General features: G+C 40.8%; 3 protein-coding genes across 4 annotated transcripts in view; 1 reads left to right on the top strand and 2 right to left on the bottom strand.

Moving 5' to 3' along the window:
- LOC105567004 (3-hydroxy-3-methylglutaryl-coenzyme A reductase) overlaps positions 1–12,254 on the top strand; it is a 29,549-nt gene extending 17,295 nt beyond the window's left edge. For both annotated transcript variants that reach the window (XM_012021496.1, XM_012021495.1), the window contains exons 2-9: positions 3,277–3,487; positions 3,937–4,048; positions 5,764–5,851; positions 5,957–6,254; positions 6,807–6,958; positions 8,806–9,427; positions 9,501–10,741; positions 11,078–12,254. In XM_012021496.1, coding sequence (XP_011876886.1) covers positions 3,308–3,487; positions 3,937–4,048; positions 5,764–5,851; positions 5,957–6,254; positions 6,807–6,958; positions 8,806–9,427; positions 9,501–10,741; positions 11,078–11,165 — 2,781 coding nt within the window. In that variant the 5' untranslated portion in view covers positions 3,277–3,307 and the 3' untranslated portion in view covers positions 11,166–12,254. The remainder of the gene's footprint in view (positions 1–3,276; positions 3,488–3,936; positions 4,049–5,763; positions 5,852–5,956; positions 6,255–6,806; positions 6,959–8,805; positions 9,428–9,500; positions 10,742–11,077) is intronic.
- LOC105567005 (DNA repair protein complementing XP-A cells homolog) lies at positions 12,251–14,830 on the bottom strand. The gene is made up of 6 exons (XM_012021497.1): positions 14,610–14,830; positions 14,104–14,339; positions 13,331–13,442; positions 13,126–13,250; positions 12,737–13,013; positions 12,251–12,642 (listed from the first exon to the last, which is right to left on the bottom strand). The coding sequence occupies exons 2-6, from the start codon at positions 14,256–14,258 to the stop codon at positions 12,481–12,483; spliced, it is 831 nt and encodes a 276-aa protein (XP_011876887.1). The 5' UTR covers positions 14,259–14,339; positions 14,610–14,830; the 3' UTR covers positions 12,251–12,480.
- Positions 14,831–16,356: 1,526 nt separating this feature from the next.
- LOC105567082 (ras GTPase-activating-like protein IQGAP1) overlaps positions 16,357–18,205 on the bottom strand; it is an 8,428-nt gene continuing 6,579 nt past the window's right edge. The window contains exon 17 of the mRNA XM_012021636.1: positions 16,357–18,204. Within this exon, the coding sequence (XP_011877026.1) occupies positions 16,441–18,204 (1,764 nt within the window). The 3' untranslated portion in view covers positions 16,357–16,440. The remainder of the gene's footprint in view (position 18,205) is intronic.

Genomic DNA, 18,205 nt, shown 5'->3' with positions numbered 1-18,205 from the left:
CTCCGTGTAAGATATATTTATATTCCAATGTTGTGAAGGCTCTCAAAAAGAAATTGTATGGAACGGGGAAAAGTGCCAATGCGAGCCACAAATGAACGGAAGACGGTTCTCACAAATTTATAGATAACTTCTCTCTTTAATAAACGTTTCGACCCTGTTTCGGGTCTTCCTGTGACAGTCGTGTTAAATCATTTACAACGAATTCATCTCTGTCGACGTGTCTCCAGTCCTCTTTATGTCCGGGAACATTTAGAGAGAAAAACATGAGACCATGATAGAAGAGGGATTCTTAAACCATATATTTAACGAGTTATACTGAGGAAGACCCGAAACAGGGTCGAAACGTTTATTAAAGAGAGAAGTTATCTATAAATTTGTGAGAACCGTCTTCCGTTCATTTGTGGCTCGCATTGGCACTTTTCCCCGTTCCATACAAGATATATTTATATAGCAAAGAAAAGTATGAAAAAAATACGGAAATGGTAGCGATATAAATTAGTTTTGCTATAAATTCTACACATTCTTTCATATACAAAATGCATAAAAAATATATTTAAATTATAATAGAAGTTTGGTGACGCCAGTCAATAAATCAAGAATTTTAATAAGTGTGTAAACGACCTTACTGGCAATTCTTTATTAAATAAAAAACGACGTTTCGGCCAGTAATACTGGTCCTCTTCAGGTGAACAAGCTTACAAGAGTCGAAACGTCGTTTTTTATTTAATAAAGAATAAAGAATTGCCAGTAAGGTCGTTTACACACTTATTAAAATATATTTAAAGTTACTGCTCATCCAGACATTTCATTTTCCTCTTTTATATTATTTTCTTCCTTTTATATTATCTTTTACACTAATTTCGCGTGGTTAATTCTACAGGTTGCAAAAAATCGAGGTTTAAAAAGATATTATACGACCAATAATTTCGTGTCTCTCATTTATCAAGTTTCAAGTTTAAAGAGACAATATTTATATTTGAAGGTAACATATGTGGTTACCTGTATAATTAGCTATGCATATTTCATGCAGCCCCTAGCGATCGAACCTGCATTGCCTGTTTAACGGGCGCGCGCAACATGTGTTCTAATCCTTTCCACGGTCAACCAATTTATCATCGAGCGTTTCTCATTCCAGACGTATCTGGTAGCATTGCTATTTCGTAAGCAATGTTGCCGATAAATACGTCTACCATTAAGGACATATTAGAAATAATTTTCCATGCAGAACGTGACGATATTACAGAATTTGAGAGAATTTTATTGTTTTGTGATGATATTTCCATCTTGGTATTCTGTCGCACAAATTTTCTATTTTGTGTTGTCCTAACTTTGCAATATCACTATTTTATGTAACTATTATCTTCTACTATTTTTAATTGCGCACAGTAGGTTCATCGAGTGTAAAGTACATATACGTGTTAGTATATCGAAACTACGATAAACGATAATAAATTATTGTTGAGGAAATTTCTTATTTCTGAAAGGCCAGATTTATTAATACGCTTGTATTAATACGTTTTGTACGCGTAAGAAGTTGCACATTGCTATGCAACTGCGATAATTAACTTATTCTTCTATTTTATACCAACGGGTCGATGGAATTTTCGTTGATTCCAATTAATTTGGATAGATGCGACAAGGGCGTTTGAACGTGGCTTGCGGCCAGCAAAGAAAAAGTAGATTCTGCGGTAGTTATTAAAACTTGGAAGAGGACAACGATCAGTCGGATGTAGAAATACTCACGAGTACTTCTCGACACTTGGAAAGTCACCGACCTTGACAGACATTTCAAGTCACGCCGGTGAATTAGTGCTCTTTCTCCGTACTCGACAACCTGTATCATTACTGTATGCATGAAAAAATCTCGACCATCCGGACAGGTGCGTTGGTACACGGGGACACCCTAGTACTTGCACAATGCCTGCGATTAAGGGGCCACCCTGCGATGTATGCGTTATTCCTTTTATCCGATTCACTTCGTCGACTTGCCGATTCGATGTTTCGAATGTGGAAATATAGTATTGCAACCAGATCGGTTCGGTTTTTCTCTCTACGATTTTTGTCTTCGGTCAGCCAGCGATCAACTAGAAAGCGAGCCGGGCTGCTCAAGATATTCAAGAACGCAGTGTTGCAATCCGCTTTTACAGTATTATCAAATTTTGATGCTGCGTGTCATCCAACTCTCGTGAGGATCTCGGTTTAGCGGGTCGGTCTAGTAGAACGCGTTACGACGGGCAAATTTTCGCAAACTCGAACTATCTTAACGACGTTGTATATAAAATACATTCATGCGATTCAGAATTAATTTCTTCCGCGGTTGCATAATCTCATAAATTTCTTTCGCGTACGCAGACTATGTATACAGATGCTACAAAGTTGACAGTGATAAAGAAAATGTGTAAAAGCACATTATATAAATTGACACAGAACCTGTGCACGTGTCACACAATGGGAAGTGAGGGTAAAAAAAAGAGACAATATGCAATAGATGTACAATATAAATTTGTATATCGTAGAAATCTAAACTTTTTAAGATATACAAACCTATACCATATATCTAATCTGTGTAGCTTGAAAATCTACAATTTCTACATTTTTATAAAATTAGAATTTTCCACTAAACAGATTTCACCCCACAAGGGCAATAAAAATTCATGATAAAACCAATAGGCGATGTTTAGCAGAGACTCTGCTATCTTATATTAGGAACCTCGCTCATAATGTAGGTAAATTAGGAGGAATTCGGCAATTATATAACAATTACATAAGTTAATTGGCTAAAAGCTATTATGTGAAATGTGACACTCGAAAAAGTGATGCAACGGTCACTTTCCCCAAACCCGGGTGTCGTCTGAGCCGTATGCAAATCACGAATCGGCATAGATTCGTGCGGTCGCGCATGTGTTATTTCATTCTCGTAAGAAACCGACCCATCCTTCACCTGGTATTTCTGGACTCGAGAGAAACTTTAATCGGTATTGGCATCAATTTTTACCGGGATTGACTGTTTCGGCGAGTCTCTCGGCGACGAGATGGGAAATATATAGAGAAGTTGAGAAACTAATGAGTTCTGTGTAAAAAGAATCGCCACGGGGATATGGGACGCGAAAAATTGCGAATGTAAAGACGACGATTCCCCCTTCAATATTTTTGCCAAGGAAACATCGACTCCAGATTAATCCAAGAAGCACACGATGAATCTTTGAATCGTCCTTCTTTTCTTCTTTTTCTACGATAAATTATTAAGACCTGAAACACGCGATCAATATCTTGCAGATTTCGGAAAGGTTTCACTTTCGCCATCAACATGCTGGCGCAAGTGTTCGAGAAATACGGCCGGTTCTGCGCCGGTCATCCCTTGGAGGTAATCGTGACGGTCCTCACTTTGACGGCGTGTACGTTTAACATGGAAACCGGAAGTGGACAGGCACGTAAAGAGGACTTGCCCGATGAGACGTACTGTCGTCACAACAAATGCGATAGTATGGTAAGCAAAGATTATCGTGAGACTCCACGCTTGGATCGTTTTCTCAAGGACGTTAACTTGCGTCATATATAGTCGCGGTTTTTATGATATTTTGTACAAATACTTATTAATGTTGTATCAGATCGAAACAGATTTATGTGCGCTACTGTTTCTTTCAATCTATCTTTTCTTGTCCTAGTTCTAGTTTGAAGAAATGTGCAGCCAATCAGCTTGCAGCTATTCCATAAAAGCTGCGAGTTGATATTACAATTTTTTTATAAGAATATTAGTGTTGTATTCGATCGAATTTTTGAAAGATATTTACTTATATTATTTTCATATTTTTGAAATGAGATAATTATAACTGTTAGATCGAGCAAAAGTTCGGTGTGCGCTGCATTTTCTTAAATGTATACCTCCTTGTTTACTGTAGTAAATAAAATATCTAACGTTTCCGTATTGTTCGATAGGACCTGAAAGCGGCTGACATTATAGTGATGACGATAATACGCTGCCTGGCGGTTTTATTCACTTATCATCAATTCCGCACTTTGCAAAAAATGGGATCGAAATATATTTTAGGTAAGATAATTAAAACGTAGCTTTTACTCCCTTATCTATACAATTTAAATTATAAAATAATGGTACCTTTTACTGGTGTCAACTAACGATGCATATGTATATTCAAATTGTTTTGCGTATATTGAGAATGTTTCTTGCATAACAAACAAGTCTGGAATAAATTTGTTCGGACAATTATGTAGGTATATTTAAATAACTTAACATAGTTCTTATAATTCAAAATATTTAAATCAGATTCCACAAAAAAATTGTATGATACATTTTTTTAATAAAAAGTTGTAATTTATAGTTTACATAATGCACATTACGCATGTATATGGCTTAATTTTCATACAGCTAATTTAATTAAGTTTTTTTCTTTTAATTTATTCATAGTTATTTAACTTACAAAATTCGAGAATTATATCGACAATAACTGGCACAATATATTTTAATTAGTACACGACACTTCGGCCAGTAATACTTCTTTGCTGTCACACTTAATGGGTTGAACTTGATAAAGACCAGTATTACTGGCCGAAACGTCGTGTACCCTTATACGAAAAAGTAACGAAATAATTACTAGAAAATTACTGTATATCAGTAATTGACTATCAGAATTTACTGATGTACAGTAATTTTCTAATAATTATTTCGGTGCTTTTCCGTAAGGGTGTGATGTGTTCTACTTTAACTCTAATGTTTAATACAAAATAAGTTCCCAGGTAGCACAGTGAATTCTTCAAGCTTTTTCTTTTTCTGAATTGTATATTAATTCTTTAGGAATTCATAGAAAGATACGATAAGAAAAATTGAGAAAGTTACCTGCACTATAATTCGAACTTCTGAGAAATACCTCGAGACGCACTGATTGTGGCCGACTCTTCAAGAACACAGATGTTTATTTTTCTAATTATGTACTCTTTAAAGTGAATTCTCTATGAATTTACGCTCACCTTTGTGCTCTCCGGGTCTAAAATAAGCACGGCGAGGGAGTCAGTCGGCGTTGTGTGAATTGCGCAGTCGTTTCGGAGTCGGTATTCGTTTCGACTTAACTCTGCTTTTCTGAAAGTGGAATTTTTTATTTTTTTTTCTCCTGATTACCACAGATCGATACACCCCGGTGCGTCGACGATAAAGCCACGCGGAGGGAGATGCGTAATAATTATGCGTGTGAGAACCATTCATAAAACCGGATCCTCCCGAGCGGCGCGTGAAAGCTCACGTTGGTGAACAGTGAAAGTCTCGTGGAAAGTGACAGCATTTCGTACGGAGCGTTACGCGCGATTACTGAATTCGAGAATTCTTTTTACGCCACTTGTGACTCCGCGTAACGTTATGCTAGCCGATAATTTAATTTGCAACAACATCGCGTTAATCATCGCGATTAAACGCAGAACTGCGTTCCGCCGATGAGATAAAAAATCCACTTTCAGAAAAGCAGAGTAGAGTCGAAACGAATACCGATTCGAAACGATTGCGCAATTTACACTACGTAAATATAATAATAATCGTACTTAGAAAATCGAAAGAAATACAGCACCGAGTTATATCTTCACGGATATCCTGCACGTAAAAATTCCCCCGTTCGCTCGCGAACGAACGAAGCACGACGAGATCGGCCTGTCTTCACCTCGCGCTTCCTCCGCATCAGAAGTCCTGCCGGTTCCGTCGCGATGTAGCACACGTAATCTCGATTATCACATACTCAGCAGATTTGTCGGTATGTGTTCCAGGTATCGCCGGGTTGTTTACCGTCCTCTCCAGCGTGATGTTCACCTCCAGCGTGGTGAATTTCGGCCGCGGCGATGTCGCGGACTTCAAGTAAGCCGTTTACACTACGCGGAGAATAAAGTTTCTCTCTCTCTCTCTCTTTCTCTCTCTCTCACACATCTCGCGACTGCAATAAAACGTTCTTACATCTTCCAGGGACGCTTTATTTTTCTTTTTGCTTCTTATCGACCTGTCAAAGGCCGCAACGTTAGCGCAGCACGCACTGAGTTCGCGGAATCAAGAAGAGGTCAAAGCAAACATCGCGCGCGGTATGTCTCTGCTGGGACCGGCCTTGACTCTGGACACTCTCGTGGAGACGCTACTGATCGGCATTGGATCGTTATCGGGCATCAGAAGACTGGAGGTCCTCTGCACCTTTGCGTGTTTCGGGGCGATCGTCAACTACATCGTCTTCATGACGTTCTATCCGGCCTGCTTGTCGCTCATACTCGAGGTGCGGCTTAACTTGATTTTCTCATTGAAACGATTCCTTTTCCCGCACTTTTACAACTTTCCTCCAAATCGTCTCGGGTGTTCCATTTTGAATGCAGAAAGCGTAACGTAGCGACATTGAAAAGTACAGATTTGAAGGATTATTGCAAGAGAAATCCACTGCTATCAAGTATATCGAATGTAATAACACATGATTATATAAATCCCAAATATATCAAAATAAATACACAATGTTTTTGGTATAAAATAAATTAACACGTATACTTGTGTCTGGTCCGTTAGCTCTTTTTAACGTTAATTTATTTTATACTATCGAACCTTTGTCATATATTAATTTGGGTTTTTCTTTGTATCTGAGAATAATGTAAGCATCGAGTTTGATAAGATTTTAGAAATATTACAAGGCTCGGAGCTATCAAAATTAGCAAATCGTCAAAAAGACGAAGAATGTAATTGTCAAATATCATGATAAAGTTATGCTGTCAGTCAGCAAATATGTATTTGTCAGCATAAAGGACAGTGTGAACATTACACTGACATTATTGTATTACAGCTTTCTCGCGGAAGTAATAATATGGGCCAACTCAGGGCAGACAAAATCTTTATAATGCAGCCATTAAACGAGGAGGATCAAAAACCGAATCCTGTGGTGGAGCGAGTCAAGTTGATCATGATCGCTGGTCTATTCGTGGTACATGCCAACAGGTATACATTTTTACTGTTTCTCGCGGTGATGCAGCAAAAAAAAGAATCTTCTCCCTCGTCTTCTCCTTGATACAAATTTTAAAGTATAAGACGGTAGTGTATGACAATGTATATCGTCGTATATACGCGGCGAAACAGGAAACCGTGGCCGAAGCATTGTAAATATCTGACCCCAGACTTGCAGCGTCTTTGTCAGTTTGTGCACCTAATTTCAGGTCAGGTTCATCTATAAACATTAGCATTTGGATATGGACTTCTGTCCTACCTATCTTTCAATTTATTCAATGAAGTATTCATATTCAATAAAGCTTTCTACGTAGGAAGAAAGATCTTATTGAGAGACAAGTTTGGGCGTTTTTAAAAGATGATCGGTAGCGCGATATGAAAGAAACACTCTCGCAACGGCCGGAAGTCATCTGTAATTCCATTATTATTATACTCGTCTCGGATGGATATTTACAAGAATGAAAAGTGAAATAGGATGGATTCTATTTCATAGAATTCGAAATGTACTTTTGGGAAAAACTACTTTGTGAGTCTTTTGTTGGTTTTCCAATTGAATTTTGCCAATATAACAAAATTAAAGAAAAAAAAAATTAATATCGAGTGTCAATTTGGATGTAACCTGAAGATATTTTGGTTCTACTCTGAACAAAAAATAAGTGAATCTGGCAAGTCGCGCTATAAAAGTTATTCTTTGTTGATATTCTTGGAGTAACAAAACTTTAATTCAACATAAAGCATGTTGTCATACAATTCCATCTTTATGCAATCGCAGTTATACAATGCGCAAATATTTCTCAATATTTAAGGAGTCGAAAGAGGTGTGCTTTCATGCGGGATCTGTATGAATGGTAGAACATATTTTAATATTGCATGAGAACGTTAATAATAACGCGTGTACAAAAGATTGACTGTCGTCCATACAAAGTAAAATGAGGGTCCAAAAATAAGTTTATAGGGTGGTGGTGGTACAGAATACTTTGGATCTTCTCTCCCCGTTTCTGCCGGTTATCACTGGATTACGTTTTAGTTTGTGGAAAAGTGTTGTTGCGTTCGCTTCGTGTTTCGATCAAAACGACTGTCTCATTTGTTTATTAACATAACGATTATTATATCGCGGTATATACGTAGATATATAAGGCAGTCATCATGCAAAAGTTCTGATCATTTTACTTCAATATTTTTACATAATTATGATTTATATTTCTTCATTATCATTTTATTAGGATTGCGCATTTACATCTATAATTTTCATGTTGCACTGACAAGTAATAAGGATATAATGGCAAACTTGTTTTTACAATTACACATTACGGAATATAGTAATACAATATAATACAATCGTGCTTTTTATATACCTACATATAAAATAATTTAAAATAAAATCTATCTATATGACATTATCTTATTTTGTAATAATGAAATATCTATTCTGCTTCATAATTGTCTATTATTGTTTTAACATCAAGCATTTGGCGCCAGCAGATAAATAATCATGTTAAGCAGTTGATCGACCATGACTGGCGATGTGTTTTTAACACGGAAAACTTATTGCAAAAATTGCGCAATTCACAAAAGTCGAAAACACACGCGTAGACAACATCTATACTGTTATCGCGACAAATATTATCATATGCCTCGGTAGTCGAATTGGTTGAGACGCCCGCCTAGAGTGAAGGAAGGTCCAGGTTCAAACCCTGGCTGAGGTAATATTTTTCGCAATAAATTTTCTTAGAAACACATCGCCAGTCATGGTCGATCAACTGCTTAATCATGGTTATTATTGTTTTAATTCATACAAAATTTCAATTTATATAATATTAATAGCTTGTAACATATTGCAGCCGCTGGCCCTTTAAGAGCGAGGAAGGCGAGTACACGGCGAGAACGACAACGACATCCACGAGCCCGGACGCGATAAACGGTTCTGATCACATCGAGAACTCCGAGTTAAAGGAACACCTGATGACTTGGCTATCAGCCAGCACGGACAATATTGTGATATTGATACTACTGTTAGCGCTGGCGGTAAAATTAATTTTCTTCGAGGATAGAAACGACGTGATAGTCACCAGACGGCTGAGATTTAAGGAGGAAGAGGAGGAAGGGAAGGAGGAGAAAGAGGCGGAGGAGGAGGAGAGAACGAAAGCGGTGGAGGCGACAGTGGAGGAGAAAGTGGAACTTCTCGATGGTCCAACCAATCTGGACGATATGGATACCACGATGAATGTGTGGTTACGGGAACGTTTTGGTGTAACGTTACCAACGATCCAAGAGCCGGTTTTTCCTCTGTCTGGCGTGGGTGGTGGATGGGGTGATGAGAACGATGTGGAGTGCATCGACAAGGAGGTGCAGACCGACGCGATATATTTTGATGCGAACAATTCTGGTGAAATTAACTCGGCGTCGGAAAAGCCTGAACAAACCAGGAGCGTGGAAGACTGTCTCGAGATATACAAGTCAGAGGTAAGAAAATAATAAGGTAATGAAACAATCTATACGTAGAATATAATTATATGTATTATTGTATATATTTAAGCTTGGAGCCAATGCCTTGACGAATGAAGAGGTGATACAATTGGTGGAACACAAGGACATAGCTGCGTACCAATTGGAAAAAGCGGTGGGCGACATGGAGCGCGGTGTCGATATTAGGCGTCATGTTGTGGGTGCCGCTGGCAGGTTCACCGAGAAGATGACTGATTTACCCTATAGGAACTACGATTACACCAAAGTATTTGGCTCCTGCTGCGAGAACGTGATCGGTTACGTACCGATACCGGTTGGCATCGTTGGGCCATTGCTGGTCGATGGCGAGCTGCACCACGTACCGATGGCGACGACGGAGGGCTGCTTGGTAGCGTCCACCAATCGCGGCAGCCGCGCGCTCCTCAAGTGCGGCGTGACCACCCGCGTAACAGCAGATGGGATGACCCGAGCGCCCGTAGTGCAATTCCCGGACATTGTGCGCGCGTGCGAGGCCATGTCGTGGCTCGAACAATCGCAGAATTTTCAAGAGCTGAAGAACAGCTTTGACGAAACTAGTCGCTTCGCCCGCTTGATAAGGATCCATCCGCGCATAGCCGGCCGAGACCTGCATCTGCGCTTTGTCGCCACGACCGGTGACGCCATGGGCATGAACATGTTGTCGAAGGGAACAGAGAGATCTCTACAGACGTTGCAGACCCACTTTCCGGACATGGAGATAATCTCTCTCAGTGGGAATCTCTGTACTGACAAAAAGCCTGCGGCTATTAATTGGATTGAGGGAAGAGGTAAAAGCGTTGTGTGCGAGGCAATTGTACCTGCGGACGTCGTGTCGCGCGTACTGAAGACCTCTGTGCACGAACTCGTCAATTTAAACAACAAGAAGAATTTAACGGGTTCAGCCTTAGCAGGTACCATAGGTGGCTTCAATGCGCATGCTGCTAATATCGTGACCGCGATTTTTATCGCCACCGGGCAGGATCCCGCGCAGAACGTTACCAGCAGTAACTGTTTGACATTGATGGAACCGTGGGGCGTTGATGGCAATGATCTGCGTATAACTTGCACAATGCCCAGCATAGAAGTCGGCACGGTGGGCGGTGGTACCGGCCTACCCGCGCAAGGAGCTTGCTTGGCGATGCTAGGAATCAAGGGTGCGCATCCCGCAGAACCTGGCCAGAACGCCAAGAGACTCGCCCGAATCGTTTGCGCCACTGTACTCGCTGCCGAGCTGTCCTTGATGGCCGCGTTGGCCTCCGGGGATTTGGTCAAGAGTCATTTGAGGCACAACAGGTATATGACTTGAGCGCGTCTCATTGAATTTATACGTATACGTTTGGAGACTAACTGAAGAATTACATTATTAAAATCTACTTTTACAGCAATTTTTACTCAACAGTTGCTAATTATTGAAATAACTGATGACTAAATGAAGAAGTTTATTTCCAAATCATCTTAAATTCATACAGCATTACAAGAAGCTTTATAAATTATGCAATGCGAAAACAGTTTGGCGATAAAACTCCAACTATGTTGAGTCTATGAATACAGCTATTAAATACTGTTAATTTTTTAACTAAATATTTTGTCGCAGGTAACTAAGTTGCACGTTTCTCTTTCTGTTTGCAGATCATCTGTCCTAATTAGTAACCCGGTGACCACTGCTCACAGAAGTAGTAGCAGTAGTCGCGACAAGTTAACGGTGCCAATCGTTTAGTCATACTAAAACGTTTGTGTAAACTGCGCTAAAATCTTAGTGGCTAACAAATATTTTCGTCCTTTCCGTATGATGAGAGCTGTTGTTTATATATCGTTTCGCGCCTGCCTCATTAGTGTTCCAAACAGATCGAGTATGTTTCTGCTGCGATGAGATGTAGGTCGAATTATGATGTGTATATTACGCCTATGTATATACGTACATGGAAAGAGAAGTATTGCAGTTCTGACGGAAATGATAAAATGTCTCTCCTTATGGTCCTCTTCATTGATTCGTGGACGAATCAAACCTCGGATTCGAAGAACAAGCGCGTGCAAATTATAGCGAAACAAAGAGATAAAATGAGACTTTATTATTTATATATTGCAATACATGACTGTGATATTTAATATCCTGATTAAGATAAAATTGATATTTCGGAACAATCAAAAAGTTTATTATTTACATTAAAGCATCATAAGGAGAGACATTTTATCATTTCCGTCAGAACTGCAATACTTCTCTTTCCATATACGTATATACATAGGCGTAATATACACATCATAATTCGACCTACATCTCATCGCATACAGCAGAAACATACTCGACTATCTGTTGTCGACTATCCGTTGTCGACTATCCAAACAACAACAGACAATAATTAGATTATATTAGAACTTTCAACGCAATCATATCTTGTTTACATGTTTTTCTTCTCAGTTCCGGAAAATATACAATTATACATTCATTAATAACAGATATCGGATCAAAGACTAAAGGTAAGAAAGATAAGATAAAGGATTAAGTTTTTGTGAGGAATTTAAGTAAGGTTTTATTTTAATCCAGTAGCGCGCCGTGCGATATCATAAATATTTGTTAAACAGTGTTTTCTGAATGTTAAAACTTTCTTTTTGGACAAGGATAAAATATATAAAATTATGTTATTTTAATATAAGTACAAAAAATAGCGAAATAAATATAATACTTTCAGTATTTCATAATTGTACATAATAGGCAATTCTATCGGTAATGTAAAGGAGATAATTACTTTTTTAACAACATTCACATAATATTAATAAACTTGTAAAAATTTATGACAGAAAAATATATAATTTATCACGTTTTTCCTTTAAATCTGATTTTGTGAAATAATATAAAAATAATATGTAAATATCGAAAGTGCATTGATCAACAGAACATATCACCCACATTTTCGAGAGAGAAAAACAAATTCCTTTTCCAAGACTTGTCTGTAAGATCGTATCGATACTTCTCTCTCTCTCGTGATAAAGTGATATCAAACTGACTCGTGCTATCGTGAATGATATTCGGGCATTCACATTTTTTCGTAGGTATCCTCATAACCGCACGTCATACAAGTATGCGTGTACGTATCATCCTCTTCATTGTACGTGTCTTCTCCAAACTCGTGAACATGAGACGCTTTTGTCGTCTTATCGTACAACGAACTCCTCACTTGCATTCGCAGCTGTTTCATCTTCATTCATCCGTAAAACGTAAAACTTCTTTTAGCAACCATATATATAGCATCATATTAAAATCACTTGTACACGTACAAGAAGTTCAGGTACCTTTTTATTGAATTTCTTGATTTTAGCTCCCGCCCGCTTTACATCGCGCATTTCCTTCTCCTTCAACAAGTTCTCCTCCGAGCCCCAAACTTCCAAAGCTCTCTGTTCTATCTGCAGATGCAGATACAACTTCATCTCGCCCCAATTCGCGTTGTGAGGATTCTTTAGCATGATATACTTCAGAACGGGTTCCCGTCGATCGAGATCGCAGTCCTTCAACAGGTATTCTTGTTTCGCTTCAGTTTTGGTGATCAAGGAGTGCTTTCCCTCTTTATCTCTAAAACGATACGTAACGGTGTAATATTCGTAAGTATTTATCGAGAGATCTGCGAAAGAGAAAGTAAATACCATACAAATGAAACTGTTTGCTTCAAACGCCACTGTCATACCTGCACTTATCACAGACAGCCAGGTCGAACGTTTGCAGGAGGTACGAGTCTCCAAATTTCTGCTGGCACTCCTCGCACTCGTTAAATTTACCAATAACTGGTTCCGGCTCGGTTCTAATCTTCAGCTAAACAAATCAAAAGTTGTTTTACTGTATAACGTAACAATGTTATATACATCGATTATTTATATACGTGTTGTATGTACCATTTGCTGTTCTAATTCATCATTTTCTTCTATGAGGAAGCCTCCGCCGCTATCGATAACTCGCTGCCCTTGAACTTTTAGCAGTCTACCTTTCACAGAGTCACCATTTTCCCTAACAGCCACATTTTATCAATAAGAATCTAAAGTCTTGTAGAAATGGAGGTTTATTTTAAAGCTAAGACTCCAAGATCAATGAAGTGATCATTAAGAGACGATTGCACTACAGACAGACGACTTAACAATTCTCTCGTGTATGCATATACTTGACACACACCTCGCATACGGACGAGTTACAACCTTGGATTTTTTCAACAATCAATAAGAATCCGAATTCTTATAAAAATGAAGGTTCGTCTCAAAACTAAGGCCGGTACTCGTAGTCGGATCTTATATTCAAGACAGTCTTGAATTTATCTAAAGACGCTGTACGGAACATTCCACTGGCTACTGAGTATCCAAAGATGACCTTGAGACAGTCTTGAATATAAGATCTGACTATGGATCCCGGCCTAAAGGCCAATGTCCACGATGCTAGAACTTGATCAAAGTTCTAGTTTCGAGAAACGTGTAGCCAATCAATTTGCAGCTTTTATGGAATAGTTGCACGTTGATTGGCTACACATTTCTTGAAACTAGAACTTGGACCAAGTTCTAGCATCGTGGACATTGGGCTTAAGACTCCAAGATCAAAGAACTGGCCATTAAGAGACGACTGCACTACAGGCAGATTACGTTAACAATTTCTCTCGTGCGTGCACATGCTCGATACACACCTCGCATACGGATGCGTTACAACCTTGGATTTTTTTAACAGGAGTGCTCTTTGACGATTTCTCTCGGCTCTCTCTCTGAGCCGCTTCTCCGTCTCCGCGTCGTCTCCATTATTGCTGGAGCTATTTTCTGCATTCGCGGTCGCTGTGCTGGCCATTTCTTAACAAAATATCAAGTATCCGCGTGCGTACGCACTTTGATACGCCAATAACGTGTACACGTGCGCCTTCAAAGGAACCTGAAAATGCGCAAACCTTCAGTCGTTCGTTCACGCAGGATTTTGCGTGCAGAAACTTATCTCGGTGTCTAGGCTGCAAACAGATATTTATCAGAGAGGTCAATGGCAGCGCCCAGACAGATTGGATAAAAGAGACCGAGGTTTTTGGTAATTCTAGTAGGAGTGTTGAATCGCTCGTTGCTTATTCGGAACGTCACGCAATTGGGATTACACGCGAAATCGCAACGCAAAAGAAAGCGGAGCACGTTCCGTAACAGCGAGGTTACTCACCGATGCCGCGAGTCATCCATCTAAAGCCTCGTGTCGCGCAGCGAAAGCAACACTCGGCCAAAAAGCTTGCGATCCCCGACGAGCTACAGTATCAATTGTAAGCAGAAGTGACAAGGGCTCGAGTCACGCGCACAGCAAAGTCCTCCGGGACTCCTCAGTCCCGCTAACAATTTGCGGGACGCCCCCGATCTGTTCGTTCCGGCTCTCCACTCGCACTTTCTACACCTCGAAACACACGTGGACGGCCTTTGATGTTCCAAGGGCGTATGTCCGTAAGATCAAATCGCCAAAACATTGCAAACTCCTTTATTTAAGACGATTTAGTTTCTCGTAAAAGAAAAATATGTACAATAATTTAGAACATGCTCAAAAATGAATGTAACGTGCGCGTTAATCTCCGGCATAAAAGAAGTCACAAATTTATCCAGAAATATAATTTAGTACACCGTTGCAAACGGAATGGTCGGAAAGAATGAAATAGAATAAAGAATGGCGGTCTCTTAATCTAGGATATTTAAAGCTAGCAACAATTATATCCTCCCAACAAACCAGTAGATATATATTTATATTATACAATTATATTTAATTGAGGATTAAGGTCTTCGGATACTCCATGGTTTTTTTATTACTAATTTTGTCTTACGGGCAATAATTCAGTGAAATTTGTATGAGAACGCGCGATGAAATTGAAAAACTGAGCGCGTTTGAAGTGTCGGATGGTAAAGTTTCATCGAGATCCAACAGAATTGACGATCCTTCAATCTCTGCAGCCGCATTTTACAATACCAATCGAAGCTTCCTTTTCTATTCGTTTTATTATTAACTTAAAATGGTACTTCAGTAAGTCTACACTTCCGCACATACAAATCGTGAACTGAATAAGTTCGCAGACTCGTCGCATATATATATTATAAAATCAAGTGATGTGTGATGTCACCATTGTTAGTTCAAATACTTCAAATACTCGTGAACACGATTATTTACAAAAAAAAACCGCATGCTGTGTCGTAGACTAGATAAATTGCTATAAGCGAATTGTTAAATGTATTACTGGGACGCGAGAGTTAGTAAAATGCTTGAATAACTTAATTATTAAAAAAAAAAGACACATGTCATCGGTAAAACTAATGACAAGTTGCTGCGATATACCGTAACTTCCGGATTGTCGAAAAGATATACACATATATATAGCCTAATCAAGCTGACATCTCAAATTAGCGAATAACTTTCGATAATTTAAACGTGCCTAATAAAATAGATTGCAGAATACTCTTAACGTCGTGATTTGAGACGCATTAAAGCGAAGGGAAGACTTAATTTCGGTTCTGCTCTTCCTTCGGTCTGCCGCCGGCTGCTTTTCCTTCGTCCAAAAAGTGAAATAAATACGCGATTACACGAGAAAGTAAAGAGAGGAGAAAGCGAAGAGAAAGGAGGAGGCGAGAGTAAGACTGAAAGTACCTTGCAATCGGGGGGGGAAAAAAACAGACTTTTTGTACGCGACGCACGTGTAATTGCACTTGCGTCATCGAAGATAAGACAACTTGCTCGCTTTATCCCCAACGGGAAAGTGAAATCTTCACGAACTCACCCCCTCCTCCCCACTTCATGTATGACGCGTGCTTTTGCGTGTCGATATCAATGGTCTCGAAAACGACCTCGAGATACGAAAAGGAATCGTATTAAGTCATCGACGCTCGTCGCGGTGGTAAAATACTGATCAAGTTTTCGCCCTGAATACGTTCGTACTGTGCTAGCAGTGAACTGCACATGCGACACGCGTGAATCGACTCCCGACCGTTGATTTCGAATTCCGAATGTCGTGGCGGTCGCCTCAGCTCTTCTTGCCGTAAAACTTGCGATTCAGCAGGTACAGGAGCAGGTTGACATTGATCTTCGCTCTGCCGAACATGTCCATGCAGGGCCTGCCCTCGTACTGCAGCTCCAGCAGCTCCTGTATGCTGATGTCGAGCTTCTCCAGCTCGACGCCCATAAACTTGCAGCGCACGGCGAACACGCCGCTGTGCTCCGTCGGGCTTATCTCGAAAGTCACGTTCTTCATCTCCGTCGGGCTCAGCGCCTGGTCGACCTCCATCAGCACGCCCTTCTCCTGCAGCTTCCACGCGGAATACTTGACCGTCAACTTGGACCTCAGTTTGCACTGCGTGTACATGTCCTTCTGCGCTGCCTGGTACGCGCGAAGCGAACTCTTGCCGCTGTGCAGATTCTTGAGGCAGCCCTTTATGTACTCGTTGTAGAATCCCACCTGCTCCTGATAGTACCGCGTTTTCTCGTCCAATCGCACCTTGGTCGCCCGCAGCGTCTGCAGCTCCTTGTCCCTCGCGACGCGGTACTTGTTCTTGTTGCATATGTCCCTCGCTATCGCCGTCACGATCGTCTGATAACCGTCCGCGCGACTGATCCATCCCTCGAGCTCGAGCTTGTTGAGGTACGCGCGCAATTGCATCTTACAGTCGTTTATGAACGAGCTCTCGCGGACCGTCGGCGACACGGACGAGTAATCGAAGTAATCGAACAGTTTCACGCACATCGGAGAAGACGTGGTCTCCAGCGACTCCACGAGCGTCGACCTCTTCAAGAACGGGATAACCGACACGAGCAATTCCTTCGCCTTCACGAAGAGATTGCTCAGATTCGTATCGTCGTTACGCGGCACCTGGAACTTGTTGGTTAGCACCAGGCACACCTCCTGCTTGCTGTATCTCGCCAAATTTGCGTCGTACGCCGCTTTGGATACCCCGAGCAACGACGCCACAGTTGGCGCCGGGCCCAATTCGTCCAGCAAGTCGTGTAAAGGATCGGACGGGTCCGGTGCTATCTGGTCTTCGTAATTCAACAGCAAAGCGTGCATCTCGCATACCTCCTGCAGGGATATACATATCTCCGGATTTTGTATAAGCGTCGCCTCCGTGTACTCGTGAATGTCGAAATGTTCCTCGAGGTCTTCCACTTGGCAACAGTACCGGAAGAAGTCCTTGAACCTCTCGTGGCAGGCGATTATGAACTGATTCAAACACTCCAAGTGCGGTGCCTCCTCGCCAAAGCCTTTCTTCGAGGTGGAGAATTGCAGCACCTTGGCTATACTAGCCAGATTCTTCCTCTGGCAGGAGGACAGCGTTCTGTCGACCGGCAACGTGACGATGTCGAAGGTGTCCGGCGCCACGATCGCGGCGTTGATGAAGTGATAGTAAATCAAATTGCCGACCGCCTTCAGGATATCCTTCTCGGGAGCATGCGAAAACTTCTCTATCAACGTGTTGTACAGGACCTTCGAAACGTAGAGCATCCCGTAAGGGATCAGATCGCGGGACTGCGTTATTCGGTTGAGAAACTCGAGGGATATCTTCTTCAATTGATTGATCGCCCTTGTGAGCGACTCCTGCACCGGCTTGTGTTTCAGCGCTTGTTCCTGAGACACCGCGTGGGGCATATCCAAAGACTGGCCGCATTCCATCTCCAGCTGATTCCGCCAAAGCTTGTATATGTCCACCGGATTAGTTTCTATGCAGAGATCCCTCTCCTCCAGAACCTTCTCGATCAACGGACCTACGATCTGCTTTAACGACGCTTGACCGTTG

The sequence above is a fragment of the Vollenhovia emeryi genome, unplaced genomic scaffold (genome assembly GCF_000949405.1).
Source record: "Vollenhovia emeryi isolate VEMERY1.0 unplaced genomic scaffold, V.emery_V1.0 DF939141.1, whole genome shotgun sequence".
NCBI classification, from domain to species: domain Eukaryota; kingdom Metazoa; phylum Arthropoda; class Insecta; order Hymenoptera; family Formicidae; genus Vollenhovia; species Vollenhovia emeryi.
Note: the sequence above shows the minus strand (reverse complement) of the source record. Positions and strands in the feature narration are given on the sequence as shown.